This window comes from Lissotriton vulgaris, chromosome 1_1 (assembly GCF_964263255.1).
Source record: "Lissotriton vulgaris chromosome 1_1, aLisVul1.2, whole genome shotgun sequence".
NCBI lineage: Eukaryota > Metazoa > Chordata > Amphibia > Caudata > Salamandridae > Lissotriton > Lissotriton vulgaris.
The window spans coordinates 70,622,716-70,646,257 of NC_141685.1; the positions used below are offsets into that span (position 1 = coordinate 70,622,716).

A 23,542-nucleotide genomic window follows, 5' to 3' on the forward strand; every position below is an offset into this window, starting at 1 on the left:
CCTTTTTTGAAGCCAGTCTACAGTTTTTTTCATTGAGAAGTGACTTCGCACCAAATGGTCCGAGAGATTCGGCGCTCTTCGATATGAGATTAGCGGCCCGGTTCCAATTTTGGTTCCTATGTCTGGGTCTTTCATAAGTACATGCCAATATTTTGATAATATTTTCTGAACTTTGTAACTTTCTTTTGTGTAAGTTGCAATCATTTGCGGTTGGTCTTCTTTTCCATGTTCAGTCTGCATGTGCTTTTCATTACTCGTTGTTCCGTTGTCTTGATTTTCCGTAGTCAGTGTTTCTATTCTTGATTTCAATCTTGCTTTTTGTTCCCCCTGAATGATGTCAATGTGTTTGTATCCACGTTCTATAAAGCGATCTTTTGTGTCTCTGAATTTTCTTTCCATTTCCTCATTCGTCGAGCAATTTCTTCTCATACGGAGAAATTCTCCGTACGGTATGCTCTTTATCAGTTTCTGGGGCTGAAAACTTGATCCATGCTGTTTGTAGCAGTCTGTTTTCTATGTGTGGTCGTTTCTATTTTGTTATTTTGTATAAAGACCTTTATGTCCAAAAACTTGATTTCTTTGGGACTGGTGTTATATGTGAATTTTAATCCCTCTTCATTGTTGTTGAGGATGTCAAAAAAGCTCTCAAATTCTGTTGATGTTCCTTTCCTTGGAAAAAATAAATCGTCTATGAAGCGCACCCATAGCGCTACTTTGGCCATCTGTTGGTCGTTTTCTTCTCTCCAAGCTATGTTCCTCTCCCACCACCCCATCATGAGATTCGCATAGCTTGGAGAGAAGGAAACTCCCATAGCAGTTCCACACTTTTGCTGGTACATTTTTTGGTTAAAGAGAAATATATTATTGTACAAACACATCCTGATCATGTCAATTATCATTTTTGAATGCTCTCTTTCTGTGATTGTCCTCTGTTTTAAGAAGAATTCGATGGCTCTGATTCCCTTTTCATGGCTTATGGAAGTGTAGAGAGACACCACATCTATCGTTACTAAAAGATAAGATGGATGCCAATCTGTGTTCATTAATAGTTTCAAGAAATCCCCTGTGTCCTTTATATAGGATGCTAATGTTGGCACTATGGGAGCAATGAAATAGTCTACATAATTTGCAATGTTTTCATATAGCCCGCCACAACTTGAGATTATAGGCCTTCCGGGAGGTCTATTAAGCGTTTTGTGCACTTTTGGTAAAAAGTACATAGTCGGTGTGACAGGATTTTCCACCATAAGATATTTCTTTTTATTCTCCGAAATTAAACCTTTGTGTAACCAACAGTTCAGTTGTTTTTCAAGCTCTGTTATAAGTTCTGGAATGGGATTTTTTGTTAATGGTTCATAATTCTTTTTTTCATTTAGTTGGCGAAGGGCTTCATCGATGCCAGCGCAGGGCCTGTGTGCAGTCAGTGGACTGCCATGTCAGCCTGGCCAGTGTCCCCACTGGCTGGGCCTAACCCTTCCCTGTCTGTGCACATCAGTCACCCCTATGGAAGGCTCAAGGTACTCCCCTGGGCAGGGTGCAGTGCATGGGTAAGGTAGAGCATGTACTAGTGCAGGTAACATGCTCTGGTAGTGACCAGCAGCCATTTTGTGTGCTCACTGCTGCAAGGTTATCTTGCTCCATAGAGTAACATGGGGGAGGCTGGTCCCATTGGATCCCAGCCTATCTTCCCATAGGAACAAGATGCTTGATATCCCTGAACTCAGAATTTAATAACACATCTTTTAGGAAAGGTTGTTTTTAAATTCTGTGTTTGAGAATAGTACTTTTAGAAAGTGGCTGTTCTCTTGTCTAACCTTTCTGAGTGCTTGGGACTGTTTGTGGATTGACTATCTGGGTTGAGGATGACAGGGTCTGCAGAGCCCCCAGGGGGTTAGCTGAGCCAGCCCGTGGATGAAAGGCAGCATCTGTTGCCAGGGAAGTGGGAGGAGATAGCACCTGATAGTGAAGGGCTGTGCCTGCCTGGCCACAATGCTGGCTCCACCTCCCGCTGGGCGACTATCACCTCTGTCCCTGATACTGAGAGGAAGAAGGAAGCCAGGAAACCCCCAGAGCCCCAGCAAAACCCAGAACTGGTTTGGACCGGGCTCAGGGCCCACTTGCACAAAGACTTCAAAGGACTTCAAAGACTTTTTGGGGTATAAGAGAAGGACCCCTGACAACAGAAAATCAGATTCTACAATCAAGAGGAACCTCTGCCAGAAGAAGGACTGCTGCAGGAGCTGATAAAAGATTGCCTTGCTGTGTGCTCTAAGGGCTGACCTATCCTGCTATCCAACTGAAGGAGAGGAGAAGAAAGCGACTTTGCTGTGTGCTGTGACCCTGCCTGCTTGAACCCAAACAGACTTTGCTGTGTGCTGTGTCGTCAACCTGAATCTCCAAGGGCCTGAGAAGAGCTGTCCTCCTGTTCCTGGATCCCAGGGTTAAAAGGTTCCTAAAGAGACTCTTAGACGCTGTGAGATCGTCTTCATTTCCAGCCTGCGCTCTGCAAACCATCCGCCAGCCGTGGGAGGGAATCGGTGTGTTTATCGACACACAACCGACGCTGGCCGTGGGACTGCTTTGCTTCCCCCGTGAGCTGCTTGTTGCGTAAGCTGAAAACGTTGAGGGCGGCCTCTCTACATCGTGTGCCTGTGGGGGGGACTGCTGTGCCCCGAATCGCCAGATCCGCGCATCACCGCCGTGACCCGGGACTCAGAACCGCTAAGAAAATACACCGCCAGCGGCCCGGGACCCGTGAGCAGCACCGGAGCGGCCGTGCTGGGATTGGCTCGCTCAGGGAGGCTCGCCCAAGATGGACGCGCTGCCATTGGAGGAGCGCCAGGGACTACACGAAGGAGCAGCGCTCCTATTGGCTGAGGACCGGAGAGGCGTGCGGCGTAATCGGAGGCTCGTCCCGAGAGCCGCGCATGGATTGGTCGAGCGCCTGTGCCCCTCGAGAAGAGGCGCTGCTGCCGGGGAAGTCTTCCTGCCAGCCCCCGGGACCTCGCGTGTCTGCTGCCTGCCCCGCGTGTGGCGAACTCGTCATCAAGGAGCCCCGACTGTTGTGGGGGCATAACGGAGAGCACGGGGAAGGTGACCGGAAGCGCTGAGAGCGCAGGGGAGACCGGAAACTCGCCGATCAGAGCGGGTAAGACAGCCTGAGAGGAGTGGTGAAGGGCATTAGCGCCAAAGCGATCCTAGAGTCAATTTGACCGTATTTACAACCACCAACACGTTCTAGAGACTTGAGACTGTTTCTTAAATAAGAACTTCCTATTTACAAGTGCAACCACTAAGATTATGTGCAACATTTACCTGAAGAAGTAACTAACGTATGTTGATGATTCTTGCTGCTGAAACTAGATAAAATTATATATTTTTATAAAATATACTTACCTGTGTGGTCTCAGTTTGTGGTGCTTTGGGGATTATTGTTGTGTTGAGTGCAATTATTATACACATTGCCTTGGGGATAAGCCTGCCTGCTCGCGCCAAGCTACCTAGAGGGAGAGCGGAGGTTATCTACTGTGTGTATTCCTTCACTCTGACTAGAAGCAAGGGTCCCTACTTGGTCTAAGGTCCTTACCTCTGCCAATTAGAGACCCCCAGATCTAACAGTCCCTATACACCACTATTGTGACAACCCTGCTGAGCATTGCATGCTTCCAGTCAGACGCTCATGGCTGACCTTGCATACTTCTATGCACGGTAATGAGGCAATCACTGCTGAGCCAAACATGCTTTGTATACTGGGTAGTTGTGCACACTGCGGAACCACGCATGCTTCATCTTCATTTCATTTGTGCCCACACAGATGAGCCATGAATAATTTCTCTACGGTACAATTGCACATGCGCACCCGCCCTCTGCTGCTCCTTTCGTGCTTCATACACTGGTGAGTTTTGCACCTTTCTTAACCAGGCATGCTTATGATACTGTGCAGTTGTGCACACTACTGAGCTGTGTCCTCAATGCACCCTTTAGCCAACTGTGAAACACTCTCTATTGCCTTGCATGCTTTTTTTAAGGTGCAGTTGTGCAGTATATAACATAACAACAGTGGACAGGGAAAAGAATAGAGGAGGTGGCCTACTCATAGCCACAACTCCGGAAGTGAACATCACCTCTATGGATCCATAAGCACAAACAAAATGGAATTATGTATCTTTAAAATGGAAGGTCTGTTGGGAGGAACATGGGGAGGAGCATTAGTGTACAGACCTCCAGGCCCCATATATGACTTTCCATATAAGTTATTGGAGTTTATTGCTCCACATGTATTAGCCTCTGACTCTTTCCTTCTGTTAGGTGATTTTAACTGTCATGCAGAACTATTACATGACCCTGACATGGATCAGTTAATCACAAGTTTCAGTACCTTGGAACTAGTTCAATTGGTAATTGGGCCTACTCATATTGCGGGTCATACACTTGACCTATTGTTAACAAACTCTACAATGTTTAAGGTTGAGTCTCCACTACCATTATTGTAGACGGGTCATTTTCTATTAAAATTTGTTATTCTAGATCCTACTATCAATGCGGTCCCCTGCAGGGAAGTAGTTTGGAGACGATCCTGGCATAAAGTCACCTTACCTCTTTTTACTACTACCTTCAGGTCAGCTCTACCCAGCACAATTGATAACATTGATCAATGTGCGATCTCCCTAGATAGAACAATAACTAATGCTTTGGACAAAATTGTTCCTCTCACCAGAGTTACAGTTAAAGCCCGAGCCGCTCCTTGGTTCACTGAATAATTAAAGCTAGTGAAGCTCTCTTGCAAATGTAAATGTAAACGTACATGAATTTATACAGTGCAAATCACCACTGGTTTCTAAGCGCTTGCTTAGGGAACCCGTCCTGGTATTCCCCTGTGAGATAACCCCGGCAGGGAATCCGCAAGGTGATAGCCAGGCATTCCGCCGCAAGGGGCCGTTGTGGAGATTAAGCAAGCTATTACCCAGAGTCGCAGATTGTGAACCCATTAATCGAGTAGGCACCGGAGCGAGAATTGTCGAGTCCATGGACATGGACATATTAGGACTGAAGACCCCGCCAAGCCGGGAATTGAACCCTGGTCCCGGGCTGACCTCTGCTTCCAGGTCTGCCTCCTTTAACCAGTGAGCCACACTTCTCCACTGAGAAGGACTGCAGAGCGAAAATGGAGGAAAACTAAAGAACCAATAGATCATAAATGATATAAAGATGTTCACCATAAGTATATAGAAAACATAAGACAAACAAGAAAATTATTTCTCCTTAGCCGTATCGAGAAGGCAGCAAATTCAAACAAAGAGCTCTATCAAATTTTGAAGGAATTCTCTACCCCGCCTGTTCGGTCACAACTTTCTACCTCTCAGAACTGGATTTTTATTTTTTTTTAAATATTTTTTATTAACATTTTTTCAATAAACTCACATTACATTATGATATGCACAATTTGGCAACAGCGATGTTGTTCAACCAGCGGACATGCCACCTGCATACGGCTGGGACACCAGGGGTTGTAGTCCACTTGTCTTTACTGTAATGCGATTTCGAAGGGAATTGGGAGGGATAAACTGGGGATGCATTGCGGGGGGGGAGGTCAGGGAATGAGGATCGTGGAGGATGTCCGGGTCGTGTCAGCTACAATCTGTTACTGTGGTCTTGTATTGTTTGTAGGGGCTATCAGATGGACGAAGTCACTAGGTGCAGTAGAGAGTGCAACGCGCAGCGGTGTGTCCATATAACACATGATGGTTTGGGGCGTGGGGGTAGCGGTATACGTACTCAATTGCGAGGTCTGCACTGCCGGGACCGTAGGTCATGTTTAGAGGTGTTGGGATACGTGCACGTGTGTGATTTTTTAAACTGGTGGGATAGCATGGCCCACTCAAATGATATGGGGTGTTTTCGCAGTCCCTTTGCTTCCTCCTCCCTCAGGGTTTCCTCCTCTGCCTTTGCCTATTTCTGCACCGCTCCTACCCATGCCACCATGGGGGGGGGAGGGGGGCCCGATGTGGCTCGCCAGTTCATGGCGATGTTTCTTTTGGCTAGGAGCAAGGATAGAGCCGCGAAGCGGACTTGCACTTTGTGTGTTTTCGGCCTTAGGAATACTCAGAGAGTGACTGCTTCCCACGTGTGTAACGCTGTAAGTCCTGTGAGTGCTTTGATTGTGTCCAGAATTATAGACCAGTACTGTCGTAGAGTGGGGTAGCTCCAAAACATATGTTGGAATTGTGAGTCTGATGAGTGACATCTGGGACAGAGGAACTGAGTGTCTTGGTAGAACCACTTTAGGCACACTGGTGTTTGATATGCTCTATGCAAGATAAAGAACTGTATGTTTTTAAAGTGTGCATTTCTTGACACTTTCTTGGGGAATTCCAGCGCTCTACCCATTCCCTGTCGTGTAGCTGTTGCCCAAATTCGTCTTCCCAGGTGGCTCAAAGATTATGAAGTGGTCTGTTGGCGAGTTCTCTTATGGACTAATACAGCCAAGTAACCAGGTGTCGGCCGATATCCATATATAGGATGGTGTGGATGACCGGGTGTGTTGACGGCTCGCCAGCTGTAAGATCACAGTGTGGGCGATAATTGTCTATGAGCTATCGGTGTGTTAAAAACTGTCCCGGGGGGAGGTCATATTCCTCCATGAGCTGTTCGTAGGGACAAAGCTGCCCTCCCATGAATAACGCTTCTGCCTCGGTTATCTCGCATTCCGTCCAAGCACGGAGCGTGGTGAGTGTAAAATAAGTTTCCCGTTTGGGCCAGCCGACTAGTGGCAGCTGAGGGGAGTAACATGGGGTCCCCGCCGTTATTCTGTGAATTCTTTGCATGTACCAGTGGGCCACGGACACTTGCAGTGGATACGTCCGTCGAGGTTTGGTTCCCAGAATGGGGACCGGGCCCTGCACTGTGTATGTTTCCCCGGTATGCCTACCCGCCGTCCAGTACGACAGCCACTGGAGTTGTGCCGCCAGTAAATAGGACTCGAAAGCTGGGGCGCCCAGACCCCCCTGCGTGGTGGGTAACTGCAGTTTGGTGAGAGCTATCCGGTGTCCATTAGCCCCCCATATAAGTGTGTGGAGGAGCGCATCTAGTTCACGAATGAAAGTCCTGGGTGGAATAACTGGTAAATTCGTGAAGTAGTATAATAGCCGGGGAAGAATGATCATCTTGGCTATGGCTACTCGACCGATCGGGGCCATCGGGAGGCTCCTCCAGAAGCCCACCGACGATCTGATGCCGGCTAACACTTTACTGTAATTACCCTCATAAATGTCAGTGGGGGAGTGGTACAGACGGACACCGAGATAACGGGGAGTGCTCATGCTCCAGGGCAGACTGCGTATCCACTCGTATCTCCCGTGGTTCAACGGACGGGGGCAATGGGTAAATTGTGTTTACCTTGAGTTCAGATTCCTCCGCGAACTCCGTCAAGGCTGTCCATATGGGTGAAAGGTCCGCAGTTATATCTCAGATGGACAGGAGGAGGTTGTCCGCGTATAGGGAAACGCAGTGGACTGTGTCCGCTATGGGAATGCCCCATGTGGGCCTCTCCCGACGCAAATGTATCGCCAGGGGCTCCACTGCCATGGCGAAGATCAGGGGTGACAGGGGACAGCCCTGCCTTGTACCCCTCTCCACCCGGAATGGGGACGTATCAGCCTAGTCTGACAAGAGATGTGAGGTTGGTGTAAAGGAGCCGCGTGTACTGCAGAAGAGTTGGACCTATTCCTGCCTGTCGCAGGGTGGCAAAGAGGTAAGGCCACGTGAGAGTATCAAAGGCCTTTTTAAGATCGAGAATTATACAGGCCGCGTGATGGTACATGTCTCCCACTTGATCCTGGACATGAAACATCCGCCTTATGTTTTGGGACGTGTTCCTGCCGGGGACGAACCCCCACTGATCCAGATGGACCAGGGGTCGTAGAATTTGTTCATATCTATCTGTCAGAATTTTCCCCAATATTTTACAGTCGGCAGAGAGGAGTGTGATGGGGTGGTAGGAAGACAATTGTTGTGGGTCTTGGTGTGGTTTGAGAAACGTCACTATGACAGATTCGCAAAGAGAGTTTGGCAGCTCCCTCCTCTCGACTGCATCCGCAAACGTTTCCGTCAGACAAGGGACCAATAGGGTGGAGAAGGTACTATAGTATTCAAGAGGTAAACCATCCAGTCCCGGTGCCTTGTTCCGGGCCAACGCACGGATCGCGCAGGAGACGTCTGCAGCCGATATTTTGGCTTCCAGTGTGGTTTTGTCTGCTTCCGTGATGTGTGGGATCGGCAACGGGCCTGGAAAGTGGCTTATCGCCTCCTGTCTAAGATGTGTCGGGGTGCAATAAATCACGGTGTAGTATTGCTGGAAAGCATTTAAAATGTCCATTTGGGAGCGCACTAGGTCACCCGAGGGATTTATTTCTACCTCTCATGACTGGATAGACTCTCTTTCAATTTTTTGATGATAAGATCATGGCTATTCATAATTCCTTCCCTGCACAAGATATTAGCAATGACACAGGAAATTTTTCAGTAACTGCCTTTGATCCCTCTCATATTTTGGAAGAATTCACCCAGTGTAGCTCTGAAGAAGTGACTAAAGGTTTCATAAAAGTTAAATCTGGTTCGCCTGCAGACCCTTTGCCACCGACCTTTTTCCAACTGTAGCTCCAGCTCTCTTAGGCTGCCTCACCAATCTATTCAACAAATCATTGTCTGTATCAGAATTTCCCAAAATATGGAAAACTGCCAGAGTCAGGAATATATTAAAAAAATCTACTGCAGATCCAAAACTTCTTTCCAACTATCGTCCTATATCGTTGCTCCCTCATTTCAGTAAGATGCTTGAATCACTGGTTAATAAACAGCTCGTTGTCCATCTTGAAAGCATGGATTGCTTGACCCCTCACAAGCTGGCTTTAGGGAAGCCCACAGTACCGAAATAGCTCTTCTGGAGGTCTCTGATAATATCAGGCTGGCACTAGAAAATGGACAGTCATCTATCCTCGTTCTGCTAGACTTATCTGCAGCGTTCAACACCATCTCCCACAGCATTCTTGATCATCAGCTTTGGGAGATTGGTGTCAGGGGAAAGGCTTTACAGTGGCTCAAAAACTATCTAACCGATCGAACTACGATAGTACAAGTAGGAAATACCAGCCCCTGTAGTAGATCCGTCAGGATGGGAGTACCACAGGGCTCTATCTTGGGACCCACACTCTTTAACCTTTATATGACCCCTCTGGACAAAGAGATTATATCCTATGGCTTTGATGTTGTGTTGTATGCTGACGACACTCAGATCCTGGTCACTCTTGGTCCAGACCCATTGGAAACCAAGTCCTGTTTCAAAGATTGCATGTCTCATATTGATAAGTGGATGTGCACCAACCGCTTGCAGTAGAATGGAGGAAAAACCGAGATAATGCTCTATGGCAAGGCTTATGAGCATTGGTCACCTGATTGGTGGCTCTCAAGCCTTGGCCTTTGTCCTACTCCAACAAAATCTGGGCTTTCAAATGGACAACACACTGTCAATGAAAGACCATGTTAATAAGAGAGTTGGCTCATGCGTAGCCTGCGCAAAGTTTCAAGTGGATTCCGACGGAGGCAAGAAAACCACTAGTCCAGGGACTAATTATTAGTCGTATTGACTATGGGAATGCCCTGCTAACTTCTACCAATGAAAACCTTCTCTCAAGGAGGCAGGTTCTGCAGAACACAGCAGCAAGGCTGGTACTTAATCTTCCACCAAGATCTCCATCGACACCCAGTTTGAAGCGTTTACACTGGCTGCCTCTAAGAAAACGTATACGCTTTAAGATTCTTTGCATGACGCATATGAATATGTACGTAAAAGGTCCAGATTTGTGGACCAAAAAGGTAAGCTGGTATCAACCTGGTAGAACTTTGAGACCCAGCAACCAAGCACTCCTCTCAGCTCCCAGAATCCGTACCACCACATGTGGAGGGAAATCTTTCTCGTTCCTTGCTCCGTCTCTTTGGAACAAACTGTTCTTATATCTACGCACCACAAGTGATCATAACTGTTTTCGTAGGAATTTAAATACATTGCTGTTTGACATCTAACTGCACCAAATCAAGTTCTTCTCAGAGTTATCCACCAGCGCCTTGAGACTTTCGAGTGATATGTGCGCTTAATAAATATTCTATCATTTGATTTGATAGTGTTAGGCCTTGAATGCTTAGTGTGAAAATAATGTTTGCATACATCTGAGCCATGCTTTCTTTTTTACACAGTACAATTGTACACACACTTTAGTACCATATATGCTTTATATAGACTGCTGTGCTGCGGAGTATAAACAGTTACGCCTTTCATGCTTCCTGTATGGTGCAGTTCTGCACACTGTTAACTCCTACCTGGTGTGCTGTACAATGCAGTTGTGCACACTACAACACAGTACAATTGTGCACACTTGCGCTATCCTGCTTTCAACCCGTGTGCCAGTCACACACACACACCAGACCACACCCCCCACACACATCTTGTATGGATCCAATGCAGCACAGTGGTGCACAAGACTGTTAAGCTATGCTTGCTGTGTTTGTATCCTCTACAGCGCAGTTGTGTGCACACAGAAGAGCTGTGCACAACATTTGCATACCATAAGTTTGTGCATGCACGCACAGAAATCGCCTCTCATTCTTCCTACATAGAGTATATTTGTTTTTTGTTTTTTTTATTTCACAAATGTTTATTGGTAGTTTCCAAAACAAAAACATACAATAAAAAAGCATAAGGGACAATAAGTAAATGAATGGAAAAATATCTGTATTGGTAGTGACAATCACAGAAAATCAGAGTAAATTAAGACTAAGACAAAAATAAAGCAATAAATGGAAGCAGCATAGTAACAGTCATAAACATCATATATAGTATCTACACAAGGGTGATGGACGCTGGTAAGACAGACTTCAACGTTCCCTGGGAAGATTACCTGAAGCAGACAAGTACGTTACAGAGTAGGCTTGGTGGTAAGTATATGCGGTCATATGGGCATGAAGGCTGGGAAGTGTGGTGAAAAATCATGGGGGTTTAGGTACGCTAAAATAATTGTCGAGGGAAATCCATATTTGTCTATGAGGAGGGTGCCATGGGGTATTTTGGAGAGAGATATTATTAGCACCTCTCAGCTTGGTGATCCAGTTTAGCCAACATTTAAAGGAGGCTTTACGCGTCTCCTTCCAGTTGTTCAGAATTATCTTCACAGCAACGGTGAACAAAAGTTCAATTAAGGCCCTGTCATCATCTGAGAGCGAATCAGCTCTGGTAGAGCCCAGCACTAAGGTAGAAAACTCTTTGGTGGGGGAGAAGGAGAAAACTTTTGCAATGAATGCAAAGACTTTGTCCCAGAAGGCTGTAACACAGACACAGCTTAGTAAAAGGTGTTCAAGGTCACCATCTTTCTCATTGCAGTTCCAGCATGTGGCATTGTCTCTAATATTGTGTGAAAAGAGACGCACCGTTGTCCAAAAAGCTTTGTGGAGAAGCCAAAACTTCGTCTGGAAGAGTGTAGGACTTACTTTGTGTCTCATGGTTGATTCCCAGGTTTTAGACCACTCCACTTCTGAAATTGGTACCGAAGAGTATGATTCCCAGAACTGCCGAAGGTCTTTATTGAGATTGGAATGCTGTGGCCGTAGGATTTTGTAAAGCCTGGAGACGTGGTGGCCCAACCTATTGAAGGCAGCTAGGGAGCTTGGGAGGGAGGGCGGCTTTTTGGACAGTTTTGCTTTGGAGTTTGCTGTTTTAATATTCCAAAAGTTGTAAAATTCTATTGCTTCTAGATCATATTTGGTTTGGAGTTCTTTAAAAGAGAATGGGTAAGAATTACTAAACAGTTGGTGTGGGAAAAATATACCTTTTATTAATCCAGATCTAATTGTGTAGTGGTTTCCCTTTGTACATTATTAAGTGACTGTGCCATAGCGACTCCCAGTCAGAGCACCTTATGTGGTTAGTCAGGAGTTTATAAATTTTTAGGAGGTCAAGTCTTGTATTTTTAAAAATGGATATTGAGCAACCGGCCGTATTCATTTTAGCAGTAAGAATGGACGCTGGAGCAAGATTTTTGAAAAGGGCTTTCTCAACGTTTAGCCATCCAGGAATGTATTCAGCTGGTGGCGCGAGCCAGTAAGAGCCTTGTTTGGTAAGGAAGGCAATCTGGTATAGTTTAAAATCCGCTAGATTGACCCCACCCAAGGGTTTGTCGATGCGTAGCTTTTTTAGGCTAATTCTAGCCTTTTTCCCTTTCCATAGGAATTTAGAAAGTAGAGTATCTAATTTGTGATGGAAGTACTGGGACAAGGTGAGAGGGAGCATTGTAATGAGATAATTAACTAAAGGGGAGATCATCATTTTAATGGCTTCGACCCTTCCCCATCAAGTTATAAAATGGGGGGACCAGTCATCCAGTTGTGATTTAATTTTGTCTAGAGTGATGGATTCATTGTGATGAAGTGTTTTGAGAAGGGAGATGCCAAATTCGATTCCCAGGTATTTAATAAAACCAGTTTTCCATGTGAGGCCTGAGGCACCCAGCATTTCTCTGGTACCATAAACGTTTAGGAGCTTAACCTCTGACTTGTCACGGTTCAATTTGTACCCAGAGTGTAGCGAGTATCTTTCTATGGTAGTCATGAGAGATTTGATGGAGGTCTCTGGATTCTCTGTCGCCACTAGAATGTCGTCGGCGTATGCAGCTAGTTTCACCTGTGTGTCCCCGAAGCTCACTCCCGCTATTTCTTTATTTTGTTTTATGCCTGATATGAGCGGTTCTAGGGCCAGGAGAAACAGGGCTGGAGAGAGGGGGCAGCCTTGCCTGGTGCCCTGTTGTAAACGAAATGAGTCCAAAAGGGAGCCATTGATGGCGATTCTAGCAGACGGTGAAGAATAAAGGGCCATTACCATATTGATGTAGGAATTCCCTAAATTAAAGCCTAAATTAAAGGCTTTCATGCAGTGATGTAAGAAGGACCGAGATACTCTATCGAACGCTTTTTCAGCGTCAAGGGTTATGGCCAAAATTGGGGTGGGTATTATTTTGGCTTTCTAAAGGATATGGCATAATAGTTTTGTGTTGTCATTGGACATACAATGTTTTAAAAATCCCACCTGGGAGTTACTGATTAATTTGGGGAGAATGGCATTAAGTCTACTCGCTAGAATTTTCGCATACATTTTGCAGTCCAGATTTGTAAGCAAAATGGGCTTAAAGTTTTTAGTTAGAAGGGTGCCTTTACCCTCCTGCTGGATAACAATTATAGTGGCTTCGCCCATTGATTCCGAAGCACTGCCAGAGGAGGCAAGCGAGTTAAAAAGTTTTAAGAACATGGAGGAGAGCGACTTATCAAATGCTTTGTAGAAGCTTGCAGAAAACCCATCCGGACCGGGGGCTTTGTTGCTTTTAAGTGATTTAATAGAAGCCAGGATTTCCGTGTCTTTGATGGGGGACCCTATTGTAGAACTATCTTCATCAGAGAGTTTGGGGAGGTTCTGGGCATCTAGGTAATTAGTGCAAGCGACCGGGTCGAATGACATCTTGTTCTTGTAGAGGTCTTCATAAAATGTCTTAAAGGTGTCTACAATTGTTTCTTGTTTGGTGTGTGTATTGTTAGCGGAGTCTTTGATTGATGAAATAGTGAGTAATTTTTGTCTGTGTTTGAGGTAGGAGGCCAGAAGTTTTCCAGCTCTATTCCCTTCACATAGTTTCATGGCTTTGAACTTATTAACCCAAACACCGGCTCGTCTGCTTGCAATAGTGTTATATTCGTACTTCTTATTGATCAGTTGCTCTAAAACCAGTTTGTTATCAAGGTCAGTCGAGTGGGTGGTTTCTAGGATCTTGATGTCTTTTTCATGCTTGTCTAGATCTACATTAAGTTTATTATTGGTCCTTGCTCTAATGCCAATAATCACCCCTCTAATTGTGGCTTTCAGGGCGTCCCAGACTGTGGAGGTGTTCATATCAGGGGAATCATTCAGTGAGATGTATTCCTTTATGGCATTTTCTATTTGTTGTTTGCTTTCAGGGTCCAATAGAATTTCCTCATTAAATCACCAGTGTTTTGGGGGTAAAATCGAATGGGAGCACGCAAGTTTGGCGCTAATGCAGGAGTGGTCAGAGATCAGCTTTGGAGCGATGTCTGTTTCCTCGATGAGGTGAGTGAAAGGGCTAGAGATTAAAATATAGTCAATTCTGGAGTATGTATTATGTGGGGCTGAGTAGAAGGTATAGTCCCTCCCATCAGGATGTTGGAGACGCCAAGAATCCTTTAGTAGGAATTTGGTGCACATGCAAGTGAGTGACTTGTGGGAGCGAGAAGGTTGGAACATGCATTTTGATTGTCGATCTAATAAAGGGTCCATTGGGAGATTGAAATCGCCGCCTACAATTAGGAGTTCATCTTGTGGGATGTTCTCTATGGGTAGGGAGACTGATTCCCAAAAGTCTGGGGCATTAGAGTTAGGACCGTATATGTTTACTACATGAATGGGATCTTCGTCCATTAACAGGTGGGTAATTAATAGTCTTGCATCTGTGTCGTGTGTGTGTGAGGTAACAGATAGGGTCAATTTTTTTGAGATTATGGTGATCAATCCTCCCTTCTTGTGGTTTGTCGAGGAGCAGAGTGTGTGGGAGATCCAGTTGAGGTTTATAAAGCTTATGTCCTCCTCTGAGAGCTTAGTCTCTTGGAGTAGGATGATATCCCCTTTTGATTTAGATAGGTATTCAAAAACCTTCCGTCTTTTCACTGGGTAGTTGAGACCCTTGACATTCAATGAGACTACATTGAGATTTTCAGCTAGGGAATTGGTTTTAACAATCTAAAGAGTTGTGGTCGCTGAGAGAGCCGCCCTCTGTATACCAGTCCTTGCACGGTATGAGACTACAATTCGAAGGGTTATCTTTCGCAACGTAAAAGAAACAGAAAACAAAGCAGAAGGAAAAAACCAGTGCAGTATACAACCCCATTTTCAATCCATCCCCACCCCTCTCCCCCCTTCTCTCCCTTGTCCCCCACATCCCCTCCCTACCTCCCTCCCCGAATGTAAGAACTTAGGATGTGCGACAGCAGTACCGTCTATGGGCAGAGCAGAGATATTAAATGAGAGACATTGGATCTTCAGGCAAAACAAGATTAGAGGCCTATACTACATTAGACCCTGAACAAATAACCAGGAGCATGGATGATAACAAGTTAAAGAGTGAGTTATAGAACAGCATAACTTCATGCAAGAATCCTGCTGCCTGCATGCGTCACAACAGTGTGATAGTGGACCTTGCTGAGCCAATCATTCTTCAGATTTATTTGTGCTCTGATTGCTGAGTCCTGCATGCCTTTTTAGGGTTTTTGCAGACGGACTGCTGAGCCATGCATTCTTCAAATTTATTTTTGCTCTGATTGCTGAGTCATGCATGCCTCTTTAGGGTTTTTGAAGACAGACTGCTGAGCCATGCATCCTTCAGATATATTTCTGCTCTGATTAAAGAGTGAGTTATAGAACAGCATAACTTCATGCAAGAATCCTGCTGCCTTCATGCGTCACAACAGTGTGATAGTGGACCCTGCTGAGCCATGCATACTTCAGATTTATTTGTGCTCTGATTGCTGAGTCATTCATGCCTCTTTAGGGTTTTTTGCAGACGGACTGCTGAGCCATGCATTCTTCAAATGTATTTGTGCTCTGATTGCTGAGTCATGCATGCCTCTTTAGGGTTTTTGCAGACGGACTGCTGAGCCATGCATTCTTCAAATGTATTTGTGCTCTGATTGCTGAGTCATGCATGCCTCTTTAGGGTTTTTGAAGACAGACTGCTGAGCCATGCATCCTTCAGATATATTTCTGCTCTGATTGCTGAGTCATGCATGCCTCTTTAGGGTTTTTGCTGACAGACTGCTGAGCCATGCATCCTTCAGTGCCTGCAAGATACTGTACCGCGCTAGCATTTATACAGTGCTTGCATTGCTTTTGTTACAGTTTATCCAAGAGTGTTGCTCACACCGGGGCATGTCTCAGAGCATGGTTTGTTGTGTGCTCCTGGAAGCCTTCAGTGGTATCCAGGAGTAGAGAACCACTTAGAGCTTTGATTCTTCTTGTGAGACCTAGTGTATGCAATAATAGTTATACATTAACAATAATAATAACGACAACTGAAATGATTGTAATAAATGCAACAACACAAAGAGAGCTCAGTTTGCATATCCTCACTTTCTCACAATGCTTTTAAGTGCTTTATTGTAGCCAACAAGACTGACATTTTTGTCACTGCCCCCATTTCTGTTCCTCATTATCTGTTCTTGCCTTCAATAGCTTGTTTATGCCTGGTGTTCTCCTGGTGTTCCTCCTTCACCCTCTTCACTTTTCCATTTTCCTGTTCATCTTGATGTCTCTCTAACGTTATATGAAATAAAAAGGATTTATAGAGCGCAAACAAATGCCTAAAGGTGTCAATGAGCTGACAGCAGTTAGTCCTAAACAAGGAACCCTCACCTGGATCTCTCCCTCGAGGCAGACGGCCTCCAGGTGTTGTGTTTCCTGAGGCTCTGCTCCCCTGAACTAAGGGGTCAATGTTGTGACATCCACGCAGCAAGGGTCCACGTGAGGTCGCAGGAATAGGATCCAGTAGACACCAATACACCGCCTAGTACAGATGGAAGCAGACGCAGAGGGGTACACCCACCTCCCTGTGTGCCTCCTCTGTACATCATAAGCCCCTACCTATGCACCTCCTCTGTTTATACCTCATAGGCACCTACCTCTGCATCTCCTCTGTTTATACCTTAAGAGCACCTGCCAGTGCACCTCCTCTCTTTATACCTCATAAGCACCAACCTGTGCACCTCCTCTGTTTGTACCTCATAAGCATCTACCTGTGCGCCTCCTCTGTTTGTACCTCATAAGTACCTACCTGTGCATCTCCTCTGTCTATACCTCATTAGCACCTACCTGAGCTCCTCCTCTGTTTGTACTTCCTAAGTACCTACCTGTACACCTTCTGTTTATACCTCATAAGCACCTACCTGTGCTCCTCCTCTGTTTGTACCTCATAAGCACCCGCCTGTGCGCCTCCTCTGTTTGGACCTCCCAGATAACCTTCTGAAACGAAGCTTGTGATCACCATACTACCAACCATGGCCTCTGCACTATCAGGCTATGACTATTATCTGACGTCTGCTGTGTGCATGCTTCAAGTGTGTAGAGTGAGTACACAAACAGAGGGGAGTAGGGAGCTGAAGGACATGGAATGAGGTACACCTGGATAAAAGAAATATGGGAATGGAGGAATGTGACTTCACCTGTGGACAACAGACACCTCCTCCCGCTCTACCAAAGCCCTGTTGAGTCACAAAGTAGCATCGTGGCCTTCAGACAGACAACAATAAGTTAAATATCATGGAAAACAGGAACATGGAAAGCAATTATTAATATGCACACATCTGTTGGATGCTTGATATTTCAGATAATTTATTAGTTGTGATGAATTCTCTATAAGGAATAAATGACTGATATTGTTGAATAATAAATGACATGATTTAATATTTCTTTGCGTTATCTGTGTGCACAATATAAAGACGGGCCTTTGCAATCAGCCCCTCATTCTGTTTTACAGAAAACCCTGGAAGGAGCTGCTGATTGAAATACAACAGGATCTTAACTTTACCTACTTTAGGAAGAACCAAAGACTCACTTTTTAAGTTGTCATTCAGTTCAGAATCAGTCAATAGTTCAAGGGAGATGGATATATATTACGCTGATAGAAACTCCACCTCAACTCAGGATAATGCTCCAGTCTTCCAGGTTAGAAGGATCCAGAAATGCTTGAGCCAGGAGGGCTGTAAAATGTGTTGAAGGTGACTTGGGGCCTTAATACAAGTGTGGCGGTCTTCCAATCGCACTACCACAGCGGCGGTACCAGTCAGACTGCCACGCCCATTGAGAGCCCGCTACCGGATTATGGCCTAAATCCAGGGTGGGTGGGCGGTGCAGCAGCGGTCTCGCGGCGGCTGTATTAGGCTCATTGGAGAGCCTAAACAGCATACCACCACCTTAAGAGTGCCTGCAGCACGTTCCTGCGCCATGTCATGCATGCCACACTGTGCAGGAACAAGGGTGAAATTCCATGGGTTGGCACAGCATGTGCCCCCCGCATGCAACCCCAGGAGCAGATTCGGGGGCCCCCTTACCTGCATGTCCTTTATCCTTTTCATGGTGGGGTTCCCGACATGAAAAGGGCGGTGGATATGCAGACCGTAATATGATCGGCGATGTCGGAATCCGCACTGCCAACATATTCAGGGTGTTTGCAGACCGCCTCCACAGCGGGATCCTTGATCCTGGCGGGGTGGTGGCCTCGTGGGGGTCCCACCACCACACTCATAATATGGCGGTCAGACCGCCAGGATGGTGGCAGTTGGACCGCCACCGTGAGTGCGGCGATCATGAGGGCCGTCGCACTCATAGTAAGCCCCATAATGAGCTACAAGGTAAAGGCGGGAGTTGGCATTTGAGCTGATCCAGTGTGAACATGAAAGCATTGTGGAAGACGGTGTCTGGAGTTACCGTTGTCATATATACTTCCTAAAAAGTTACCTTTGTCATGTATACTTCCTAAAGAGTTACCTTTGTTAGACACTTCCTAAAGAGTTACCTTTGTTATACACTTCCAAGTTACCTTGGTTAAATACTTCCTGAAGAGTTACCTTTGTTATATACTTCCTGAAGAGCTATCTTTGGTAGATACTTCCTGAAACTAAATTAACAGCAGCGCTTCCTGATTCCTCTCTTTTTCCACAATCTGTTCTGTTTAAATGAAATCTTGTCCATGTATATCTACGTAAAACTCTACCTGTAGCACGAGTTCTCTGTGGCTGCCCTTTCTTTAGTAAGTTACTCTGTCAATAATGGTAAATCACTGCCTTTTCAGAAGTAAATACAATGTGACATGTTCAACCACAGTTTTAATGAAATATCCATGTATGGTAAAATGTTCCTTACTAAATTTCAAATATGGTAGAGAAGAGATGTCTTATCCAGCTGGTTAAATATTGTGTATTCACATTCTTTACATTTGCATTTAGTAATATTGCATTTCTTTGCATCCGATAGAAAATAGGACTTAAAGGCACGGATTGATTATGAATAATGAAGATAACACATCAAACCTGAAAAAAATATCAAAAATAAGGAGCTCCAAAAACATCAGAGCAATCAGAGGCAGAGGACAGATCCAGGAAGACGCAGTCAAAGGCAATTCAGTGAGTGTACGAGTCTGAACTCTGCACCTCGACACCCCAAGACGAAGAAATGACCTCTACAAAATTAAGGCAACAAAACTGACAAATCACCTGCTGTATAAACAAGCGTCCAACACCAGCTTTGATCATGAGGCTGGTATGAGAGTTGGAGGAAGGTCTCGTGTCTATTTGGGATCCATAGCTTGGAAAAAAATCCCCTTTCAGCTGTTAGCAATATGATAATTTTTAAAAAAGGTTTAAAACTAGGCTTTTTGTCCATGTTTGAAACAAACTGATTTACTTTCTTTTCTGACCTGTGCTTTGCCCCGGGACACTCTTTGGAGTAGCTGGACACATTACGAGTCGCTTCACCATCATGATATGGCTAGAGCAGTGCTTCGCTATCTAAACTGGCACCAGACCAGCATTCACTGCTCTAGGTGTATTGTTAACTCTTTCTAGCCAAACCACAGGCACCAGGGAAAAGCACAACAAAGTGGAGCCTAACAACTGAAGGCTAAAAGAAAGCGGAGATCTGCTCTCTGAAGTACAGAGTATTGTCCCAATTTGCACCTACCGGAACAAAGATTAAGCTTTACCCGCAAGCATGCGAAGCCATTATCCAATCTAAAGATGCAATCACCCACAAGGAAGCCTTACTGATATTATGAATGTGGCAGGTATTTAGTGAGTCTTGTATTTTATTGTTAAATCGGAAATCAAGCGTCCACAATATCACACACATACAGGGAATGTGAAAATAATGCATGTAGTTTATTAACTATGCTGACCCTTCAGGAAACACGGTCAGGAGAAAAATCGTGCAATTCCACTGAATATGTCAAGAACTTTAGCCAATTAGAAACCATAAAAGAGCATCAGCAAATACAAACAGGGGAAAAACCATACCATTGCAGTGAATGTGTGAAGAGTTTCAGTACGTTAGCAAAACTCCAAACACATCAGATTATACACACAGGGGAAAAACCATACCATTGCAGTGAATGTGCCAAGAGTTTCAGTACGTTAGCAGAACTCCAAACACATCAGCGAACACACACAGGGGAAAAACCATACCATTGCAAGGAATGTGCAAAGAGCTTCAATCACATTTCAAACCTCCACAGACATCAGAGAATACACACAGGGGAAAAACCCTACCATTGCAGTGAATGTGCAAAGAACTTCAATCAGATTTCACAGCTACACGTACATCAGACAATACACACAGGGGAAAAACCATACCATTGCAGTGAATGTGCAAAGAACTTCAATCAGATTTCACAGCTACACGTACATCAGAAAATACACACAGGGGAAAAACCATACCATTGCCGTGAATGTGCCAAGAGTTTCAGTACATTAGCAGAACTCCAAACACATCAGCGAACACACACAGGGGAAAAAAAATACCATTGCAAGGAATGTGTAAAGAGCTTCAGTCGCATTTCAAACCTCCAAACACATCAGAGAATACACACAGGGGAAAAACCATACCATTGCAGTGAATGTGTAAAGAGCTTCAGTCGCATTTCAAACCTCCAAACACATCAGAGAATACACACAGGGGAAAAACCATACCATTGCACTGAATGTGTAAAGAGCTTCAGTCGCATTTCAAACCTCCAAACACATCAGAGAATACACACAGGGGAAAAACCATACCATTGCAGTGAATGTGTAAAGAGCTTCAGTCGCATTTCAAACCTCCAAACACATCAGAGAATACACACAGGGGAAAAACCATACCATTGCACTGAATGTGTAAAGAGCTTCAATCACATTACAAACCTCCAGAGACATCAGCGAATACACACTGGGGAAAAACCATACCATTGCAATGAATGTGGCAGTAGTTTTATTTACTCTTCAGCATTAAGAAATCATCAGCGAGCTCACAAAGGAGAAACACATCTTTTAAATGCCATGAATGCTTGAAAAGCTGTAGTCCATTATCACTCCTAAACAGGCATCAGCGAACACACGCAGAAGAAAAGCCTTCAAGTGCAATGAATGTGTGAATAAATGTAGTCAATTATCAAGCCTATATAGACATCAGCTTACACACACTCTGTAAATACCGTACAACTGTAGTGAGTGTAGAAGTACCTTTAGGAAATCTTTCGCATTAAGGATTCATCAGTTAATGCTCACAGAGAAAAATCCTTTCAGGTGCAGTGAATGTGTGAATATCTTCTGTCAGTTATTAAACTACGGATACATCAACTAACACACACAGAGTAAAAAAGAGCATTGCAATGAATGTCAGAAGTGATTTTGTCGATTGCGAACACACCTGGGGTAAACCTTACAATTGCACTAAAAGTGTGACGAGCTTTTGTCAATTTCTGATCCTAAATAGCCTCAGCGAACACACACCTTCATTTAACTCACTTAGAAATAATCCTAGAAATGCAGTGAATTTAAAAAGAACTTAAGAACATTAACAATAAGATTGACTCATCTGAGGACATATACAGGAGCAGAACAGTGCCGTTATTGTGAGATGAAGGAATTACAGGAACAAATATATAATTATGTGTGTTATTCAAATACCAGATGAATGAAGAGTCGACTAGAAGAAATGAAGAAAACCAAAGATTTGTAGAATAATAAAAGTGTCTGTTCCCAGTGATTGTTCACTTCGGTACAGATAGAAAAAAAATGTGATATAACAGGAAATCCAATGGGAGACTAGCACAATGTGAAATAAAAGAAAAGAAGCACTGATGGTTTTTATTTGGCGATGAAGAGTTGCAAAGAAAAACATCCAAGTGTTCCTGTTCATGCTACCTGTAAAAGTGTAGGGATGAATATGATTCTGCCTGCACACATTACTATATTAGCATAAGTGAGTTAGTTGCGAAAACGCCATTTTGCTGCTTTTGCACACAACACTACATCTCTGTTTTTATAAAGACAAACTGCTTGCTTTTCCTTCACATGAGAACGATCTGTTTTTCACATCTCCAGACTCACACTGCGACCTCAAGTCTGCACAAAGTGTTCGAGGTTAAAATAACAATGTATGCTGTTGATGCAGGTTGATCGGCCCACGCTCTAAACACAACACGAACACAGCTGCTCATTTCTGAAACTCAGGTGCTTTTAATATTGCACTGCATGCATGAGTCTAGCACTTGGGAAAAACCTTTCAATCAACAAAGAGCTCTGCTGATCTGGGGTGCGATTCACTTCACCTGACTTTGGAGGTATGGGGTTCCCGGTTTTAACCTAGAGATCTTCTATTATTATAATACCTAGCACCTAGCAAGGGGAGTATGGTACACAAGGCGCTATAGATCTGGTTCCACTATCATTATAATATGATTTCTCCCTCTGTATTTTATGGAATTGTAACAATGTTGATTGTATTGATTTTATGCATCTTTTTACTTATGTTAGCAAATATACTGCATCTTAGAGCACGTAGTTGAAATAAACATTTTAAACTATACCGTGTCTCTGATTGCTCACGTTGTGGACATTTATGAGAATAAAAACAAAAGAGTGTTCTTGATTCCCACTATTCCTGAGAGGTCCCAAAGTCGCTTGTTCATTGGTAGCTTCGCTGTAGTACGGAGAATGAATGAGACACTGTTGCTAGTCGGATAGGGGTTCTGGGCACTGAGGTGGATTTTTGGTACACCACAATACACTGAGGTCCTGGTTTCCTGCGCATAGTTCTGTGCATGAGCAGAATTCCTGCAACATGGCGCCCAAAGTCTTGATAAGTGCTCGTATCTGTCCACAATACCCTCAACACCTTTTCCTGTTAACATGCGTGACGGATTAACCTACCTATATGAATGTGTTATAGGTTAATTCAAGCATGAGATTTATGAAAAGGTTCACATTTTGAATACTACCCTTTGTTGTACTGCAATTTATATAAATTGTTTTTCTTCTCTATGTCCTAATGGGTGATATTGACATAGCTCAGCATAGTTGGACAGCGCTCCGGCGTAATCAGACGCAGTTTGGAGTACCAGACGATGGTATGTCTGTTATCTTTGTGGTGAGTGCATATTTGGCGTTCTCCTTTGAGCTTTTCTACTCTTGGGTCACGTTTCCTGCAATAAATGCAGATGAGGATACATTTCATACATACACTCACACTGCGATTCCTGTGAACTATACTCCATATAGGACACAAGAGATTCCAGTTTCGCCATGGCAGCATCGTGTTTGGTTGTATGGCACCCTCCCCCACACCGTAACTCCGGTTCGGTTAGGTCGCTTGTCAATTCCTGGGGCAACTTGGCCAGTCTTAGCCGGGTTCTCACCATAT

The 23,542-nt window shown here is 44.5% G+C and overlaps 2 protein-coding genes across 2 annotated transcripts in view; one reads left to right on the plus strand and one right to left on the minus strand.

Moving 5' to 3' along the window:
* LOC147737348 (uncharacterized) overlaps positions 1–23,542 on the minus strand; it is a 935,485-nt gene that overhangs the window by 248,097 nt on the left and 663,846 nt on the right. The gene's annotated exons all lie outside the window — the stretch shown is intronic.
* LOC147737349 (uncharacterized) lies at positions 19,587–21,409 on the plus strand. Its single transcript, XM_086925694.1, has 2 exons — positions 19,587–20,464; positions 20,549–21,409. Exons 1-2 carry the CDS (start codon positions 20,035–20,037, stop codon positions 21,187–21,189), a joined length of 1,071 nt encoding a protein of 356 aa, XP_086781820.1. The 5' UTR covers positions 19,587–20,034; the 3' UTR covers positions 21,190–21,409.

Bases quoted from the DNA above. Each gene is read 5' to 3' on its own strand.
- LOC147737349 (XM_086925694.1), top strand. From the start codon at position 20,035: ATGCTGACCCTTCAGGAAACACGGTCAGGAGAAAAATCGTGCAATTCC. The intron at 20,465-20,548 runs ATCAGACAATAC...AGCTACACGTAC, and splicing joins GATTTCACAGCTACACGTAC to ATCAGAAAATACACACAGGG.